The sequence below is a fragment of the Parasteatoda tepidariorum genome, chromosome 2 (assembly GCF_043381705.1).
Source record: "Parasteatoda tepidariorum isolate YZ-2023 chromosome 2, CAS_Ptep_4.0, whole genome shotgun sequence".
Classification (NCBI taxonomy): domain Eukaryota; kingdom Metazoa; phylum Arthropoda; class Arachnida; order Araneae; family Theridiidae; genus Parasteatoda; species Parasteatoda tepidariorum.
The window spans coordinates 42,972,194-42,991,983 of NC_092205.1; the positions used below are offsets into that span (position 1 = coordinate 42,972,194).

General features: G+C 33.0%; 1 protein-coding gene across 1 annotated transcript; it reads left to right on the forward strand.

The window, feature by feature from the left end:
- The first annotated feature begins 240 nt into the window (after positions 1-240).
- LOC107448244 (uncharacterized) lies at positions 241-19,196 on the forward strand. The gene is made up of 8 exons (XM_071177499.1): positions 241-1,163; positions 2,936-2,986; positions 5,026-5,150; positions 6,571-6,638; positions 9,363-9,523; positions 10,288-10,338; positions 16,797-16,995; positions 19,097-19,196. Exons 1-8 carry the CDS (start codon positions 1,109-1,111, stop codon positions 19,191-19,193), a joined length of 807 nt encoding a protein of 268 aa, XP_071033600.1. The 5' UTR covers positions 241-1,108; the 3' UTR covers positions 19,194-19,196.
- The last annotated feature ends 594 nt before the right edge of the window (positions 19,197-19,790 follow it).

Below are 19,790 nucleotides of genomic sequence, written 5' to 3' on the forward strand. Positions count from 1 at the left end.
TTTCACATTTTGTAATTTAAAACACAGTTTAAAATTAAGTGAAAATTTGCTTGATTTGATATTTAAAAAATTCACCATCCTTCATTAAGTAACATAATGATTAATAAAAAACGATAAATAATTAATAATTTTTTTTTATAAGGAATTATATTTGGAAAAATGAACTTTATAACTGAGTGCAATTTTTTTAAAAAAATTCTTTAAAATATCTCATGGGAAACGTGCAAGAAGAGAAATTAATTAAAGGATTAATATTTTAGACAACTTTCCTAACTAAACTATTAGGATCACATTTTCAAAATGGCGGCTACGAGCCCTATTTATATAGCCAAAAATCCAAATCCGTCGAATAAAAGTTTTTTTTTCTTCGATCCCCCTCGATTGTTATTATTCTTCTTTCTCGGGATAGTTTTCTTGCTGTCGTTTTCGGGATAATACCAAATTAAATGTGCAATCCAATTTTGCACCTTTCACTTCTTACGAATTAGGATTAATTAACAGGGAGCCACAAAGCTGTGATTCCGAGAGGGAGAACAAAGACATTAGAGCTACATGCAGCGGTGAGATTGTGAAGACGAGCCAACAGACCATGGCGTATTAAAATTAGCGGAAATTAGATTAAGTCACTTCATTAATAGTGACTATAAGTGTAGGCCTAGCTACTGACCATCGAAGCCTGCTAGTTTCCTTCTTTTAAATAAAGTAAGGTGCATGAAAAGTTTTTTCTTTCTAAAAATAAACAAAATTAAAATGAACGGAATATAGTAAACAATATACAATTGAGAATAAATGCTCAAACTACATGATTCATAAGTACACCTATTTTAAAATCTTATATTCGTAAACATTATATTCTTCAGAGTGCTTTTACTCTTTATAATTTCAGCTTGATAATCCAGCCTATTATGATCCTTTGGAAGCAAGGAAAGTCGCAAGAGCTGATACAAAAAAGCAAAAGTTTATATCGAGATGCATTCCTGGAGATTCTAATGGAGCCAAGCTGACAAAAGTTCCTGGTTTAAATATTTGGAGGTTGGATTTCAGGAAACCATCCTCAAGCAACCAATCTATTCAAGCCCCATGGTATCGTTTGACTACTATCTTAGCAATGGTTGCCATTTTGGCTCTTGTTGTTTGTGGCGTTGCTGTTATTGTGCACGCAGGTATAGTAACACATTTTTTAATATATAGATGAACCGTCTTTATCTATACACACACACATATATATTGATTCCTTTTCAAAAATGAGGACAAAGAAAACAACGTTACAAAAATTTCGTTACTACAATATTACAACAATATCAAACGTAATCAAAGTGTGTAGATAAAATTACTAACACTAGTTTATTTTTTAAATGAAATTGAAATGGTTTCCTAAACAGAATAGATTGATACCTAGTTTCCTAAACAGAGGTCAACAAACTCAGCAATCATGTTTCACTTTTGGGTAAGCCTGTATATGGTTCTTGAGAGGGTAAATATATTAATACAGTTGAACTTACTTATAACGAGCCCTGATTTGACAGGAACTCGGATTTAACTGACGAATCGGAAATACTTGTTTGGTACTATGTTAAGTCTATTGGAGCAGAGCTTGCTTTTAACGAGCTGACCCCGGTTTCAGCGAGCAATATTTTTGTGATTTATAAAATGTCTATATACTCCCATCTCTCCAGGTTTGCTAATTCTTACTTGAAAACATTTGTTTAACATTCCAGTGACAAGTGAAAGTTATTATGAATTACAAATCCAGCAAACACATGAAATTTTTACGAAAGCAGGGTTTAGCGATGTTTTTCGGGCCTTGAGTCCTATCCAAAGAAGTAGAATTTCTTCTCCCATAGTGCTAATGAAAAATATACTTAGCGATAGCTAATCATGGATTAGATTCACGTCCACGAAACATAATTTTAGATTTCTGTTGTCATATGGTTAATCAATTTAGTTTTCAGGCATTTTTTTTAATGTATCGCAAACGCAGGCTATTTTCACCAAAAACAGGGTTTACACATACTTCTAAAAAAAATTAAAAAGTGGTCATGATATTAATATATATTTTTTTATTTATATTATTATGTTTGCTTTATTTTTTCTAAGAAAATATATATATATGGATTCGAAGGTGACGGATATAAAATTAAATCGATAGTGGGAGCTAAAATTGAGAAATTTTCAGCTTCTTTACAAAAAAATTGATACCAGGTATTAATTTTTCCCAGTANGAAATCGCTTTTAACGAGCACACCCCGTTAAAAGCTGATCCCGGTTTCAGCGAGCAATATTTTTGTAATTTATAAAATGTCTATGTACTCCAATCTCTCCAGGTTTTCTAATTCTTACTTGAAAAAATTTGTTTAACATTCCGATGACAAGTGAAAGTTAGTATGAGTTACAAATCCAGCAAACACATGAAATTTTTACGAAAGCAGGGTTGACGATGTTTTTCGGGCCTTGAGTTCTATCCAAAGAACAATGACACAAACAAAGAGACAATAAAACAGTTCATATCAAAATAACCATCTTTTTTTAAATATTGTACGGAAATAACAAATAAATAAAGTAAATATTTTATTTATAATTTAGTAAGCATGAATAAACTTTCGATTATAACTAGACAATGTTGCTGCCTCTTCACACTCACGATAAGCGACTTCAACCGTATATCAATATGTGTATATTAGTACCAAACATATGGCTGAACGCCGAACGCTTCTTACAAGAGTAGTACAACTTTACAAGTGTTTTAAGATTAAAATTTGCATTCTAGCTGTTTATTAATTATCAACCATTTTCTTACATACAAACAATCAACCAATCATTTAATTATCAATCATTTTATAACGCACAGACAATCTTTGGGAGGAATTGAATTTGCTAATGCTGTGTTAGTTAACAAAACTTCTTTAGTGGCTGAAATTGCTTGTTTCTTTTTCAGTTAAGGGAGGACTTATATTTGGTTTTCCATGGTTTCCTTTCGAAAATGAAAGTAAGTATGTTATAAATGGTTATGTAGTATTTTATTAAAAGCTTAAGGTACAAATTTAAAATGATATTGTAAAGGATGTGTGTGTGTTTACAATGTATTTGTTATGAATGAGTTGTAGTTTTGTCTAGGCAGTAATCAATTGATTTCCATAAGTGACTTAGATGTAAACCCTTATTTTACATTGCAGATTTAGATTTTCCAGAAACAATGCCCAATTATATATAGAGGTTATTGCATTTCGGATCATATAGGTAACATGGTATGGTTTAGGTTAAGCTGTAATTGGAAAATGATGTCGTGAAAAAGTCTTAAATAGAGATATAGAGAAATAGGGAATTTATAATTATCAAAATTTTGGGCATTGTATCAGGCTAACTTTATAAATTCGGGCAGTGTATAGATTTTTGAAAATTTTTAATCGTGTCGAACCATAACATTGCTTTTATTTACAGCAACCTTAATATGGATCCAAGTTGAACCATAGTATAGTGCAAATTAAGCTATATTAAATTCAATGAAATGCAGCTCATTTTAACTTATAAAAAGTGCAACAAGTTTGCTCGAGGCTATGGTTCAATGATGTACTAATACTATGGATGAACGTTAAATCGATTTTTCTGTGAGAATAAGTTTCCAATGAAACCTAAGCTATTGAAAATAGACTACTTTAACCCTTATTCCCACTTTTTGCGAAACAATGAATTATGAAAATTTTAATTGAAGGATAACAAAACATTAATCTAGTTACTTATTATAGAGGCAGTTTGGCAAATATCTCGATAGGTAATTCATGATATGATAATTATCTAAAACCGTCGTTTTACCATTTCTGTTTGTTGTCGATGCATTCTTATTGATAGAAAAATGAGATTATTAGACCAATAACAAGCAAAAAAAATTCAGTCATCTTTGACTGTTATCAACATAAATTAATAAAAGTTGCTTAACTGTTAATTACTTAGTTAACTTAATACTAATTAATTATTACTTACATTTACTTGCTGTTACTGGGCGTTATTTTGAGCGTTATTGCTCTGTAAATAGTTTATTCATACCTTATTTTACTGTAAATAATTTATAATTATGTAAATAATTTGCGACTGTAAATAATTGAGGAATGCGAGATTTTACTGTTACAATGAAATTAGTAATAATTATTCCTTATTTTATTGTATAGAATTAAATAACTATAAAAAAAAGTAAAATAGTTGTTTAAACAAATCTGAGGAAACTACAGTAACAATCGAGGAATATGATTGGTTTTAAAAATTATCCAAGTAAAATTGGTAACGAAAATGTTAATGTGTCAAAAGATTTTGGGATAATTTACTTGAAGCTTTAATTTTGATATAACAATCTATTTTTTGTCAGAAACAAAAATGCTGAGCAGAAAAAAATTTATGAACGAAGCGAGCGGGAAACGGAGCTGAATCCCCTTAGTAAAATCATAATAATTAACAGGAAACTACTAGCAAAAATAACTTGCCGTTTTGTTGCTCTTTCTTTTTTTTATTTATTTATTTTTTATGGAGTTTTCAATATCTTTCAACTGTCATTTGTATGCTATTAAATGTGAGCAAATTCCTACATGGTACTTAGCTATAGCTTGTAAAGTTATTAAATTGCTATAAATTATAGGAAATTCAATGAAGGCAGTTTTAAATATACTATTGGTCGGATTCGATTAGCTTTGAGACATTTTCTATATTTGTATGATGCTAAATGAAATAATAAATAGCGCTACACGTAAATTTGAAAAATGTACACGCAATTGTTATATTTCTTCACACAATAGCAATTTTATTATCCTTACATTTTTTTTTTTGTATTGAGTTACTAGTAGCAATAGTTTAACAGCAGTTAATTTGTTTATTACATATAACTATTTCTTAAAAAATATTTAATTAATGTATTAGTTCGGGAAATTTTTTTTTCAGTTTTTGTATTTCTTTACAATATAATGTATTTCTTTACAATATTTGTCATTTCTCACTAGCAGAATAAATAAATAAAAAAATATATTAATTTTTCTTCTTTAGGTGATATCATAGGTATAAATAGAGTGGCCACTCATTTTCGAATTATGAATAGAAAATTCGAGATTGAACTAACCGAGAAGACGTCTGAACAGCATTTGCAATTGGTAGCTGAACTCAAGCATTCTGTAAGGTTTATTCCTTTCGTAATAATAATACCAATCGTAACAACAGTAATAAAAATCATACAAGTGGCAGATTTTCAAATTTGAAGTATTTTTGAAATTACTGAACCATTTAAAAAACAGATCATCTTCAACAAAAACAGATCTTTGGTAACAGATACTTCTTTTGGTCAAGACAAAAATGTAAAACAAATTCAAAGATATTTTCTAGTTTTTTTTTATAAAAAAAATGCATTTTTTTTGAAATATATAAGTGTTTTGTAGTTATTTTCCGATTTAGAAATTACTGCAAGATAAAAGAGAATTTTGACTTGGTCATTTTGGGCAGCCTGTTTTCAAGGATTGCTCTTTTTTAAAATTTATAGAAATTGAAGCATTTGACAAATTCTAACAATAATGTAGGTACATAATAACTTTTAATCGTATTCATTTTTGGAAATCATAAACATCTAAGCCAGCAAACTTTAAAATTCCATGATAAAAAATAATATTTTATTGGGTATCATAAATACCTGAAATGTGAAATCCACCCCAGTATTAGAATCATTCATCAAATAATTTGCTCGTTATTAACAAATAATTTTTAAATACATTGAATATAGATACACTTGTTCTTTTTTTTGTATAGTCGTTGAAATTTTTTTTATTTATTAAAATAACGTATATTTCATAGGCACTCGTTAAATTGTTAGATTCCCGTTAATAATCTACAATCTTAAATATTTTATTTTACAACAAGTGTTGAAAAGCCATACCAATTTTTAGTTTACGACCATTAATATCCGACGCCATATTCTTATAATTTTGACTCCAACTCAAGACACAAGAGAACTCCTGGATCAAGCATTGGGACAAACTAGCCTTCATGGAGGACTTTTTTTGATGGAACTAATTCATATTTGCTTCACGTGGAAAATCACGAAAACCTCTCACTGTTAGCTCAACGGCAGGAGAATTCTAACTCATATTTTGTCTATCACTGAGTATATTATACGTCAGCACTTAGGGTGGTAGCGAGCCGGATGAGAAATTCGTATCGTCCAACAATCGCCGTTAATCGTACACGAGTCACCTCATTGGGAGGTGAGCATTCTATTACCCGTGTCTCTGAGTAGCAATAATTGTAAAAACTCTAGCCAATATTATAACAAACATAATTTGTTGTTGTTGTTTCTAATGTCACTTGCCACACGGGCAAGCCTTCTGACCTAATTTGTTTGCAAGTCAGTCAATGGTTCTTTGAGTAAACTTTGTTTTCAGCTCTAAGTTTTCCTAAAAATATTTCAGAGTAGAGGCAAAATGGGCAAAATAAATCTGGTTAAAAGTAGCTCTTTGAAATAATAATTAAAAAAATATGTGTGTAGTTCCGTAAAATGTATGTATACAAAAAATAATTAATAATTTCAATTTTTATTTCTTATAGCTTGACGTTCTTTTTATGGATAGTCCTTTGGTAAATCTTTACAATACCAGCAATGATTTTCAGTTCAGGTAAGGATCCTTTATTTTATTTATTTATTTTATTATTTATTTTATTATTTATTTATTTTTTGGAACAGGGTTTAATATTTAGATAATTAAATATTTTTTAAGAATTACATATAATATATAACGAGGCGTTTGGTACTACTACTTTATTACTTTATTACTTTAATCTATCACTTTCCTCTATTACTTTCATATTATTACTTTATTTTCTTTATTATATATGAACTGCTTTTTTAAAAATTATACTTTTTAATTTTTCTTTAATATAATCGATTTTTTCCACTCACAATTTCAAGATTTAATCAAAGTTTTTCCCTATTAATCAAAATAACATTTGTTTATTNCTCCAACCCAGAACACAAGGGAACTCCTGGATCAAGCATTGGGACAAACTAGCCTTCATGGAGGACTTTTTTTGATGGAACTAATTCATATTTGCTTCACATGGAAAATCAGGAAAACCTGTCACTGTTAGCGCAACTGCAAGAGAATACCCATATTTTGTCTATCACTGAGTATATTATACGTCAGCGGGCGGTAGCGAGCCGGAAGGGAAATTCGTATTGCCCAGCGATTGCTGTTAATCATACCTGAGTCACTTCATTGGGAGGCGAGCACTCTATTACCCGTGTCTCTGAGTAGCAATAATTGTAAACACTCTAGCTAATATTACAACAAACCTAGTTTGATGTTGTTGTTGTTTCTAATGCTACTTGCCACACGGGCAAGCCTGCTGACCTAATTTATTTGCAAGTCAGTCAATGGTTCTTTGAGTTAACTTTGTTTTCAGCCCTAAGTTTTCCTAAAAAATAGGCAAAATGGGCGAAATAAATCTGGTTGGAAGTAGCTCTTTAAAATAATAAAAAAAAAAAATATGTGTGTAGTTCTGTAAAATGTATGTATACAAAAAATAATTAATAATTTCGATTTTTATTTCTTATAGCTTGATGTTCTTTTTATGGATAGTCCTTTGGTAAATCTTTACAATACCAGCAATGATTTTCAGTTCAGGTAAGGATCCTTCATTTTATTTATTTACTTACTTATTTATTTATTTTTTTGGAACAGGGTTTAATATTTAGAGTAAACGAAACGTTTGGTGCTACTACTTTATTACTTTAATCTATCACTTTCCTCTATTACTTTCATATTATTACTTTATTTTCTTTACTACTTTATTATATATCAATTGCTTTTTTAAAAATTAATTTTTTAATTTTTTTTTAATATAATCGTTTTTTTCCCCCTCACAATTAGAAGATTGAACCAAAGGTTTTTTCTTATTAATCAAAATAACATTTGCTTATTTTTTAATATTTTCAAAAAAACAAAAAAAAAGAAAAAGGAAATAATAAGGATGATTTTATTAAACTATCATTTTTAGTTTTTAATTAATACTGTCCACTATAAAATAAAATGAATACCGTTGATCGTTTCTTTACCAAAATCAACGTCAAAAACAAAAACGATACATTTCGTGTTACAAAAATCATAAGCTTTGTCTTAAATACTTTTCTTTAGAAAAATTCTCTGCAAAAACTAAAATGTTTTCAGCTATAAAAACTGTTAAAATAATCATGGACGATTAGTTTAAAAAACTTATACTAAATTCCCTTTCTTGAAGAACAAATAATTTCTATTATAAATTTTATATTACTTATTTATTTTATATTATTTATTATATTACTTATTTTTTAAATTGAGATAATATAATAATTTATTTATTATATTTTCCATTTTTATATTATTTTTTTCTATTAAAATATTCATTTGTGTCTGGCAAATTAATTTTATTCATTATAGAATTTCAAATAGTTTGACGCAAGCTAATTGAAAAGCCCTGCTCTTTGAAAACATCACTGCCATTTTACAAAGCGCAAGGCTGATTGGATATAATAATTCTCTGTATTTCCGATTGAACTTAGTATTCTTTAGGTTCATTACAAGCAGCTTATTTGTCCTAACATCTGTTAGAAAATGTTCGAGTAAACTCAGTCTGAATTTGATTAAGCTTAATGCAGTGAACGTTGTAGACTTATTGCAAGTATAGCTCGAAATAAATCGAGCTATATTTACTCCAAATGTGAGTGGACTTATCGTAATTAGTCTAAAAGCTGTCATGCGGATTGAAAGTTGCTGGAGACTTCCGATTAGCATGATGTATAGCAAAATGACTGTAGATGTGAGCTAAGACCCGTATAATTCAATAAGTTTACGACATGTAAGTGAACGAAATAAAATAAAAATTTAACATCGTGAATAACTTTTGATCTAACAATCGAATTTTCAAGTACTAGGACTTAATCTTGATTGCTTGAGAGCCTCACCTGAAACTAAAGACAATATTTGTACGAAATATTGTCTTTAGTTTCAGATAGATTTCTTTAGTCGAACCGAAAATCGATTCGACTAGAGAAATCGAAATTTTACATATACGACTTTTTAAATAGATTTTGAGGTTAATGCAAAGAATACGAATCAGTCGAAGAAGAGGTAAATTTATTTACAGAAAGTGTATATTTTTTTTGTCTGATTTTGTAACTTATTGGCGCAAATTATATGGCATATTTAAGACGAGGCTCTTGAATCATTCAGATTGAGTCCCACACAGTACATGAAAATCCGATTATTAGATCAAACGTTGTTTAGAGCTTTTTTTCTTCCTTGCATTCTGTTAAATTCAACTAATATTTTTCACAAATCAAAATATTGGTTATTCTAATTTAGCAATGGCAGTGTTATTGTCCAGTGTACAGTGCACCTGAAGCGACCTCTACCGGATGGAGCACAAAGAGTTGGTTTTGCCTTTGTACGTGCTTTAGAAGAAGGAAAAGGAATTCTTCCCCCAGGAATGTTCTACATTGATGTTCACACAGTTCGATTTGCTGGTAAGAAAATCATACAATTAAAAGTAAAATAGCGATAATAAATTGATAAAATAGCTCGAGTAATATTGATGTTTCGAATGTAGACAGTTCTCTTTTTAATAAAATAAATTATTTTTTAAAATAATTTTTGAAGCTTACAATGATTGCTTCTGACTGGCAAAATGTGTAACTTTCCATCAAAAAATTACAACGATAAAATATCAAAATTATGTCAAATAATAAGCTGTTAAAGTTGGCAACATTATTATTACAAATTTTATCTTTGGCGATTTCATGCATCGGTTAACATACGAAATACTTAGTAGTTTACTTTTTATTTCTAGCTATTTCCAATTATTGGTAGACTAATCAGGGGTTTGAATCCTCTTGCCGTCGGGTTAATCATGGAAGGCTTCGTAGTTTTACTCTCATTGCAACGTAAATACAGGTTAATTGCATTAAACGGTCCATCATGAAGGATAGTTTGCCCCAGTAGTTGATCAAAAAGTTCTCTTTGTCTTCAGTGTTTGGTTCAAAATTTTAAGGTTATGGTGCTAAACACTTATAACCATAAATCCAAAAATAAGTCGGCTGTTCAACATCGATTATAAAATAAAATTAAAACCAAAATTTATCATTAAAGTCTAGATAGTAGCTATCTAGACTTTAATGATAAATTTTGGTTAAAATAAAAACACTAAAGATTATTTTATGAGAACATCCTGATTTAATCAATTAATCTGAGAATTATTTAGTTAACTAAGATTTTTTTTGTTACCCCACAGCTATGAAAATGGAAACCAGTGAGAATGCCTCTGAAAATTTAAGCGAATCAGGTATGAAATGCTGTTTTGTTTTTAATGCACTAATTCCTAATCTTTCTCGATTCCTTTTTTCTTGCTGTCGCTAACGTTTAGAATGGTCCATTCCTTAATTTTTTTTAACGACAACAAAATCTTCAAATTCCTTACTGTGGCATCTCATTTATCTTTGATTTTGTTCCTTACATATATATTCTTGCTTTAAGCAATGATTATTGTTTACAAAATCTGTCTCTCCCTCACTTATTGACATCACTTTGACCTGATTCAAGTGGATCCATCGCATAAATATCAAAGCTTCTACGACTGATACTTTTGCTAATAATTTCAGTTCTCTATTTTACGACAACGTAGCAATACTTTAACGTTTTTTCTTCTTTTTTTAATCAAAGTAACGAAACAAGAAACGAAAGTATAAGTAAAAAAAAACTTACTTTCGCTTATACGCTATTGTTATTGCAGTTCATTTACGTCTCACTAGAGCAGGCTATTGGCGACGGTCTGGGAAACATCCCTGAGGATGATCCGAAGACATGCCATCACAATTTTGATCCTCTGCAGAGGGGATGGCACCCCCGCTTCGGTAGCCCGACGACCTGCACGCGAAGTCGAGCACTTTACGGTAGAATAGTTTAACGAGGACCAATACCGCACACCCTCGGTCCCTACGCAGACTGATTCAAGTGGTCACCCACCCGCACACTGACTGCCGCCAGTGATGCTTGATTTCCGTGATCTGCTGGGAACCGTGTCTTAACGATCAGTCCACTGTGGAACTTTACTTGTACGCCAGAACGTTCGTATCTGACATCCAGTCCGAGGGCAGTCCAATAGATTAGAGTGTGGCAGGCCGGTTGTGCTGCGTACAGCCCTTGTTCAGTGCTAGGTGGTCTTTACGTTGTTCAGTGCTCTGAGCTCTGTGTTCAGTGCTCTGAACTGAGCCTCTGTTCCCTCGTATGTCTCCTTTTTCGATAGAGGCAATTGTGGTATTCCTCTCTAGCGTGACTGAGGATCTTGTGCCGACAAGTCGTCTATTCCTTTGACCATAGAGGCTTGAGACTCCTGTACTGATGCGGATGCTGTTGTGTTGAAACGAAACTTTCAATGTTGTGTATAGGCTTTATTAGCTTGAGTCGCATACTGATAATTTTTTCTTGCTCGTCATTATTTTTGAAATTTAATATTTTTACATCTACTTTCTTATCTGGTTAAGGGAATGAGCACCGATATTTTAACAAACACATTGAAATAAATCCTCACTTTTTTTACCACGAAAGTTTGTTCAGATTTTATTTTTAAATCTTAAGTTTCTCTAAATTTACAAACAAAATTTTTGATAAAATTTCACGATTATTATTTTAAGTACTACATTCTTAATTTTAAATATCCGCTTTTTTCCGCTTCCTAATCACGAATTAGAGATAAATTTGAGAACCCCATAATCACCTGTAAACGAATATACTTTTTAAGTTTTAATTAATCTTATTTTTAATCTGATCGTAAGCATGAGAAGAGTTGCAATAGCTAAGTGGGGAAAAAACACTGAGCTGTCATCGCGCAGGGTCCCGCAGTGGACTGATCGTTAAGACACGGTTCCCAGCAGATCACCGAAGTCAAGCATCACTGGCTACGGTCAGTGTGCGGGTGGGTGACCACTTGGATCAGTCTGCGTAGGGACCGAGGATGTGCGGTATTGGTCCTCGTTAAACTGTGCTACCGTAAAGTGCTCGACTTCGCGCGCAGGTCGTCGGGCTACCGAAGCGGGAGTGCCATCCCCTCCGCAGAGGATCAAAATTGTGATGGCATGTCTTCGGATCATCCTCCGGAATGTTTCCCAGACCGTCGCCAATAGCCCATTGTGCAGCTCTAGTGCGACGTAAGTTAACAACAACAACAACAACAAATCATCGCGCAGGACTGGGGTTTGATCTTCAGTGTCCAGCTTAGACTGATGGGTACAAGCTTGACAGGGAAGTAAAGGTTTCCTGTTCGTAGTGCTGACCACATTACCATAATCATGCCATTGATCTCCAAATCGTGGATCCTTAATCTCAATGACCTTCTGACTCACACCAGGCTGTTTAGGGAATACTTCCCTTATTTTTTTACTTAAACATGAAAAAAGAAAGAAAAAACTACAAATGGTTGAGATTATCCGATTTTCAATTGCATGTTTCAGGAGAATGGTCAGAATGGAGTTCTTGTATGAGGAATGGGACCTGTGATTCAACTCGCATACGCGTACGCAAACGACGATGCCAGGGTTCATTAAAGGATGTCTGTAGTGGTCACCATGAAGTTGTGGAAACAAGACCTTGTTTGTGTCCTCTCCCTGTTTCCATTGCCACTTTAACTACATCTTCATTACTCCTACCAGGTAATCAATGACAACTAGGACTGGGCGATATTAGAAATTATATATCGTGATATATCGTCAGTTTTGCATCGCGATATAGCGATGTATCGCGATATAGTATTTTTGAATTTCATTTACTTTAAGGCACAGAAAGTCAGATTTCTATCAAGACTTCATACGCATATTGATTTAAATCAATTTATAAATTTGAAAATATATATGTTTTGCTAAAGAAAGATATTAAATAAATTGACTAAGATGTACAAATCTTACTTAAAATATTTATTGAAAAAATGTGTGTAGATACAGAATGAAATATTTGCACTTCTTTATCGTTTATAAGGTATAAGCANTCGTTAAGACACGGTTCCCAGCAGATCACCGAAGTCAAGCATCACTGGCTGCTGTCAGTGTGCGGGTAGGTGACCACTTGGATCAGTCTGCGTAGGGACCAAGGGTGTGCGGTATTAGTACTCGTTAAACTGTTCTACCGTAAAGTGCTCGACTTCGCGTGCAGGTCGTCGGGCTAATGAAACGGGGGTGCCATCCCCTATGCAGAGGGTCAAAATTGTGGTGGCATGTCTTTGGATCATCCTCAGGGACGTTTCCCAGACTGTCGCCAATAGCCCATTGGGCAGCTCTAGTGCGACGAAAATGAACAACAACAACAATATTGTTATTGCATTGTACGCTATTGTTATTGCAATTCATTTACTTCTCACTAGAGCTGCACAACAGGCTATTGGCGACGGTCTGGGAAACATCCCGGAGGATGCTCTGAAGACATGCCATCACAATTTTGATCCTCTGCAGAGAGGATGACACCCCCGCTTCGGTAGCCCGACGACCTGCACGAGAAGTCGAGCACTTTACGGTAGAACAGTTTAACGAGGACCAATACCGCACACCCTCAGTCCCTACGCAGACTGATCCAAGTGGTCACCCACCTGCACACTGACCGCAACCAGTGATGCTTGATTTTCGGGGATTTGCTGAGAACCGTGTCTTAACAATCAGTCCACTACAGGACTTTACTTGTACACCAGAACGTTCGTATCTGACATCCAGTCCGAGGGCGTTCCAATGGATTAGAGTGTGGCACGCCGGCTGTGCTGCGTGCAGCCCTTGTTCATTGCTAGGTCGTCTTTACGCAACTTGGTTTGAACTGAGCCTCTGTTCCCTCGAAGGTCATCTTTTTCCATAGAGGCAACTGTGGTATTCCTCTCGAGCGTGACTCAAGATCTTGTGCCGATAAATCGTCTATTCCTTGAACCATAGCGGCTTGAAACTCCTGTATTGACGCGGATGCTGTTGTTGAGACGAGACTTCCAATGTTGTGTATAATAGGCTTTATTAGCTTGAGTCGCATACTGATATTTCTTTCTTGCTCGTAATTATTTTTGAAATTTAATATTTTTACATCTGCTTTCGTATTTGGTTAAGGGAATGAGCACCGATATTTTAGCAAACATACTGTAATAAATCCTCACTTTTTTTCGCGCAAAAGTTTGTTCAGATTTTTTTTTAATCTTAAGTTTCTCTAAATTTACAAACAAAATTTTTGATAAAATTTCACGATTATTATTTTAAGTACTATATTCTTAATTTTAAATATCCTCTTTTTTTCCGCTTCCTAATCACGAATTGGAGATAAATTTGAGAACCCCATAATCCCCCGTAAACGAATATACTTTTTAAGTCTTAATTAATCTAATTTTTAATCTGATCTCAAGCATGAAAATAGCTGCAATAGCTAAGTGGGAAAAAACACTGAGCTATCATCGAGCAGGACTGGAGTTCGATCTTCAGTGAAGTCCATCCAGCTTAGATAGATGGGTACAAGCTAGACAGTGAAGTAAAGGTTTCCTGTTCGTAGTGCTGACCACACTACCATAATCATACCATTGATCTCCAAATCGTGGACCTTTATTCTCAATGACCTTCTGACTCACACCATGCTGTTTAGGGAATACTTCACTTATTTTTTACTTAAACATGAAAAAAGAAAAAAAAACTACAAATGGTTGAGATTTTCCGATTTTCAATTGCATGTTTCAGGAGAATGGTCAGAATGGAGTTCTTGTATGAAGAATGGAACCTGTGATTCAACTCGCATACGCGTACGCAAACGACGATGCCAGGGTTCATTGAAGGATGTCTGCAGTGGTCATCATGAAGTTGTGGAAACAAGACCTTGTTTGTGTCCTCTGCCTGTTTCCATTGCCACTTTAACTACATCTTCATTACTCCTACCAGGTAATCAGTGACAACACTGTTTGACATCTTCACTTATATGCTTCGAAGGGAAAAGAAGCAAATGCAAACAAAACTAACAAATGCCATGCTTATAGTCATTTCCCCTTTCCCGCTACTCACTTAAATATTTTTATGCTACCTCCTTGGCTAAAGTTACGAGAGAATTGGAAGTTCTAGGTATGCATTCCAGCAATAGCTGGAGTCTTTGTACAATACTTCCGACGCGCACCGGCCCACAATTAATTTCCATACTTCTTAGTAGTCAGGTGAAACCCCGCGTCCAGGTTGTTATTGAGCTTATAAACTTATATGTAATGTCAAAAACTATCGACTTCTTTCTATTAGTTCTACATGTTATTTTGCGTATAAGAAGAAGAAAAAATTGATTTTGCTGCCTTGAGATCTGTAACGTTTGTCTAGCACTTAGGTTGTCAGAACTTGATTTCGTGAATGTTAGAAACCGAAGGAGAAATTCCAGATCGTTCATGGGCTGCATCTACCAGATGCTGGGTGCATTGGAAATAAAAGTGACACATAGGCCTTCTAAATACAAAATGAACATTTATTCAACAAAACAAACAGCTCCTTGGTCAGAGCTGCTTCTCCGACGGAATCATAACATTGAATGACAAAGTCTGACGCCAAGCACAGAGGCGCGCATCGCCAACACTTTCCTCACTGCACTTCATTTCACAACATCCTCCCCCCGTTGAAACTCAGAGTGAGTCTCAAGCTCATAAAATACATTATTAAACAAATCAAGTCTTTTGGGAGATCTTACACATCTTCCAGAGGAAGTATATCGCTGCATTATGGTCTTATCAGGTGATGAGCCACCTTTGACTTTACATTCAGCGCCAGAATTCGATTCATCTACACCATGTTTCTTATCTACAGTGATGCTCATTTCATCTGCCTGAATTTCTAGTGGGAAGATACGTTGAATTGGACGTAAAATTGAACCATTCTGGGTCTTAAGTTTAACAGTGCGAATCTTCCCATCAGGTCCTGGAATCAACTCAATAATTTTAGCCAAGGGCCAAAATAAACGTTTTTTATTATCATCTCCTATCAGGACTATTTCTCCTACACTGGGCTCACGAGATCGTTTCTCATTGTGTTTCTGCACCAGCTGTCCAAGATATTCCTTCCTAAAACGCTGTCGTAGGTCTTTTAATAACTTACTTCTATATTTTATTCTTTTATTAAGACTTAATGAATTTAATTCATCAATATCCTCAACATTGGAACTCCGGTTCTCGATAAGAAACATAGCAGGTGTGAGAGGGATCAACTCCTGCGGATCTTCTGATACATAGGTTAAGGGCCTACAATTTATTATGGATTCACAATCACAAATTAAAGTATAGAGTTCTTCATAGGATAATGCAAATTTACCCAAAGTGCGTTTTAACAGCTCCTTTACCGTACGAACCAGTCTCTCCCACCAGCCGCCCCACCAAGCGGCAGTTGGAGGGATGAATTTCCAAAGAATTTTGTCAGTCTCTTTTAAAATTTTAGTCCAATTTAGTTTCCGATGCCAGTTCTATTACGTAACGAGCTCTATTTTGAGTATGTTTGAGGAAGTGAAAAACCTCTTCCCACGCTTCAAACGGATTTTTGCTTATATTCAGAGCAAAGATGAGGCCTGAATGTGGCTGATAGTCGTAGAAAATTTTAAAGTAAACAGGTAGATCCACCGTGTCTTTGAAGGTGTGTATGCCAATTTTAGCCTGGATTATTTTAGAATTGCGGATTTGTATATGGTACAAACACGCATGTACTTGTAAACATTCTGTTTATTTATATAGTTTTTTTTTATTTTCATGATAATCTTTATGTTTATTTCTATCTATTTCAGGTGAATGGTCTCAATGGTCATCTTGGAGTTCGTGTTCTACGCCAGAAGACATGTGTGATCCTCAACAAATACAGCGACGTACTCGAGAATGCAAAGGCTTGGGTTTGAGAGGTTTGCCAACAATTGTTTGCAGTAAGAAGACTGGGGAAAGTGCGATTCAAATGAGGCACTGTCTTTGCTCTGAAGAGAAGGAAATGAGGTAATATTTGATATCATACACTGAAAAGCCAAAAAAACTGGTATACTTGCCTAATATCGTGTAGGGCCCCCGCGAACACGCAGAAGTGCCGCAACACGACGTGGCATGGATTCAATCAATGTGTGAAGTAGTGCTGGAGATAATTGACACCATGAATCTTGCAAGGCTGTCCATAAACCAGTGGGAGTAAGAGGGGGTGGGGATATCTTCTGAAGATCAAGTTGCAAGGCATCCCAAATATGTTCAATAATGTTCATGTCTGGGGATTTTGGTGGATTTCCGATACTCACGGTATACTCGTAAAATGGTCATACGTGAAAAATCCAAATTTCATTGCTATCTCGTCGGAGATGATATGTTCCATCTCCCGTGCGCCGACAATGACACCATGTTCAAACTCCCTTAAATCTGTATAATCTGGCATTGTAGCAGCAGTAACCGATCTAAGAACTGTGCTAGACACTCGTTGTCTTATATTCGCGTTGCCGATCGCGGCGCTGTACTTTGATTGGCTCCATATTCATTATTTGCATACTCATGCATGTACCAGTTTTTTTTGGCTCTTCAGTGTATAAAACTGAATGAGTGCAAATTATTGAATGAAAATTAATTTATGTAAGAAAAGTTAGTGAACGTGCTCCGCAAAGCATGCAAATTATTAATAGTTGTTTTTAAGTAACAAAAAAATGTATATACATTAAAAAAAATTCTTTCAAAATCGTTTCAGAATTTTTGAATATCCATGGGATGCAAATTTTTTTTAACATAATTCAAAAATGACTAGATAAATTTTTTTGATCCACAAGAAAACCTGAAATAAAGCACAAAGGTTTACTTATAAACTTTAAAATATGCTGTAAACACGCAACTGCACTTTTCCCCTTTTTTTTAAAAAATTTAATTTTGAAAATATTTCAATATTGCGGAAGCTTGAAAAAAAAAATAGCGTTCGTTATAGATATAAAAGGAACTTTTAAAACTAATAATAATTCAAAATTTCATAAATAATGTTAAAAAAAATTCTCTCTCGATATAATTATTTTTCGATTATGCATAAAACAAGATTATTTGACAAAATAAGGTACGGCGTAAAAAAATACGGTTTCGTTAATATTAGTTCATATGTAATCAATTACTACAAGCGCAATGTTCATGGTTCGGAAATCCCCCTTCTGAATTAATCTACTCTTTCTACATATTAAATAAATTGATTTTAATAGCTTTTAACCCTCACTTCACTTTGATAGATCTTAGTAATGATTCTTCAGATTTTGATGACTCCCTGCTGGTTATTTTTTTCTTTGGCAATGCCGATTGTGTATATTTTTTTACTTCATTTTAGACAATTATTTTGATAAAATAAGGGAGGTGATTTCAGTTCACCGAGACAAATTCGTGAATTTATTAATCGAGTAACTATGAATGCTTGAGTTATGTTTATTGAATTATGTGTTCTTAAAAATCACGCCTTTACAAATAAAAAATTTACAGTTTGAAAATTTGCTATGCAAAACAAAATGACTATACCATCTAGATTCTAGAACAACAGATTTTTTGTTAAAAAATTTAGTAACTCTATATTTTCCTTTGAACATCGTTTCATTTTTCGTTGAGCATATTTTTATATTTTTTATATGTTATTACGTTTATTAATTTGCTTAAATGAAAACCAGATCAATGCAGCGTTTGAAAGTATAGTTATTATTATTTTTAATAAATTACATTTTTCAACAGTAAATATAATTCTGTGCACGATACCCAGTTATGAATTTTAAATGCATTACTCATTTTTTTTTTTAATCAATAATTTTTAGATTAATCGATGTGGAGTAGAGGAGAGGAGAGTAAGAATTCCCCTCCTTTGCAGCCAAAACACGTTATGCTACATGCCTTTTTTTAACCGCTAAATGAAAGTATTCAATAGAGAGCGACAAAGCGGCGGGTTCGGGTTCGTGATGCAAAATCTGGGATTCAGTGAATTGTTGCCGATTATAGCAATGTCTATATTTCCATAATTACATAACAGTAACTAAAAAATATTATTTAAAAATGATTTTAAAAAATAATATTTAATTACACATGTTTTTTCCTTTTGTTTCAGTGACTTAGAAAGCAGTAAGGAACTGATTGATGGAACAACGTTACACGTTTTTGAAAATGACTATATGCATTGGTTTATTCCAATAAAATCAGAGTGAAAATACTTATATATTTCATACTTTCATATTTTTTAAAAATGTATGATTTGTACATAAAATTATTGTTGTTGTATAGCCTTGAAAAACCACACCTTTACGCATTAAACTTTATTATCATAAAAATTTGCATTATGGAATAAGGCAATAATCATTTAGAAAAATATATATTTTAATAAAAATGTTAAAATCTCCATTTTTCCTTCAATTTTTTTAGTTTATTGTTTACTATTTCTTCATTCATGTATTCAGATTATAAAGTCGTAAGCACCATTTTTTTAAAAATCAGCTTATCTTTTTTCTTTTAAAAAAAAATGAATCGGTTATAAGATTACACTAAATTAGGAAAATATGTTATCTTGAATCTCAGTTTAATTATAGCTTTTTTACTTCATCAGCACCTATTCATGTTTCCAAGGGTCATATATATATATAGTAATATATGCATATATAATTTGTATATTTATATGAAACACCTTAATTAAAGTTATTTTAATTTCATAAAATCATAATATTTGAAGTTGAAATATTAACTGTAGAATGAAAAGTCAAAATGCATTTTGACATGGTTTTGCAATATTATCCAGAGAATGAATTGTA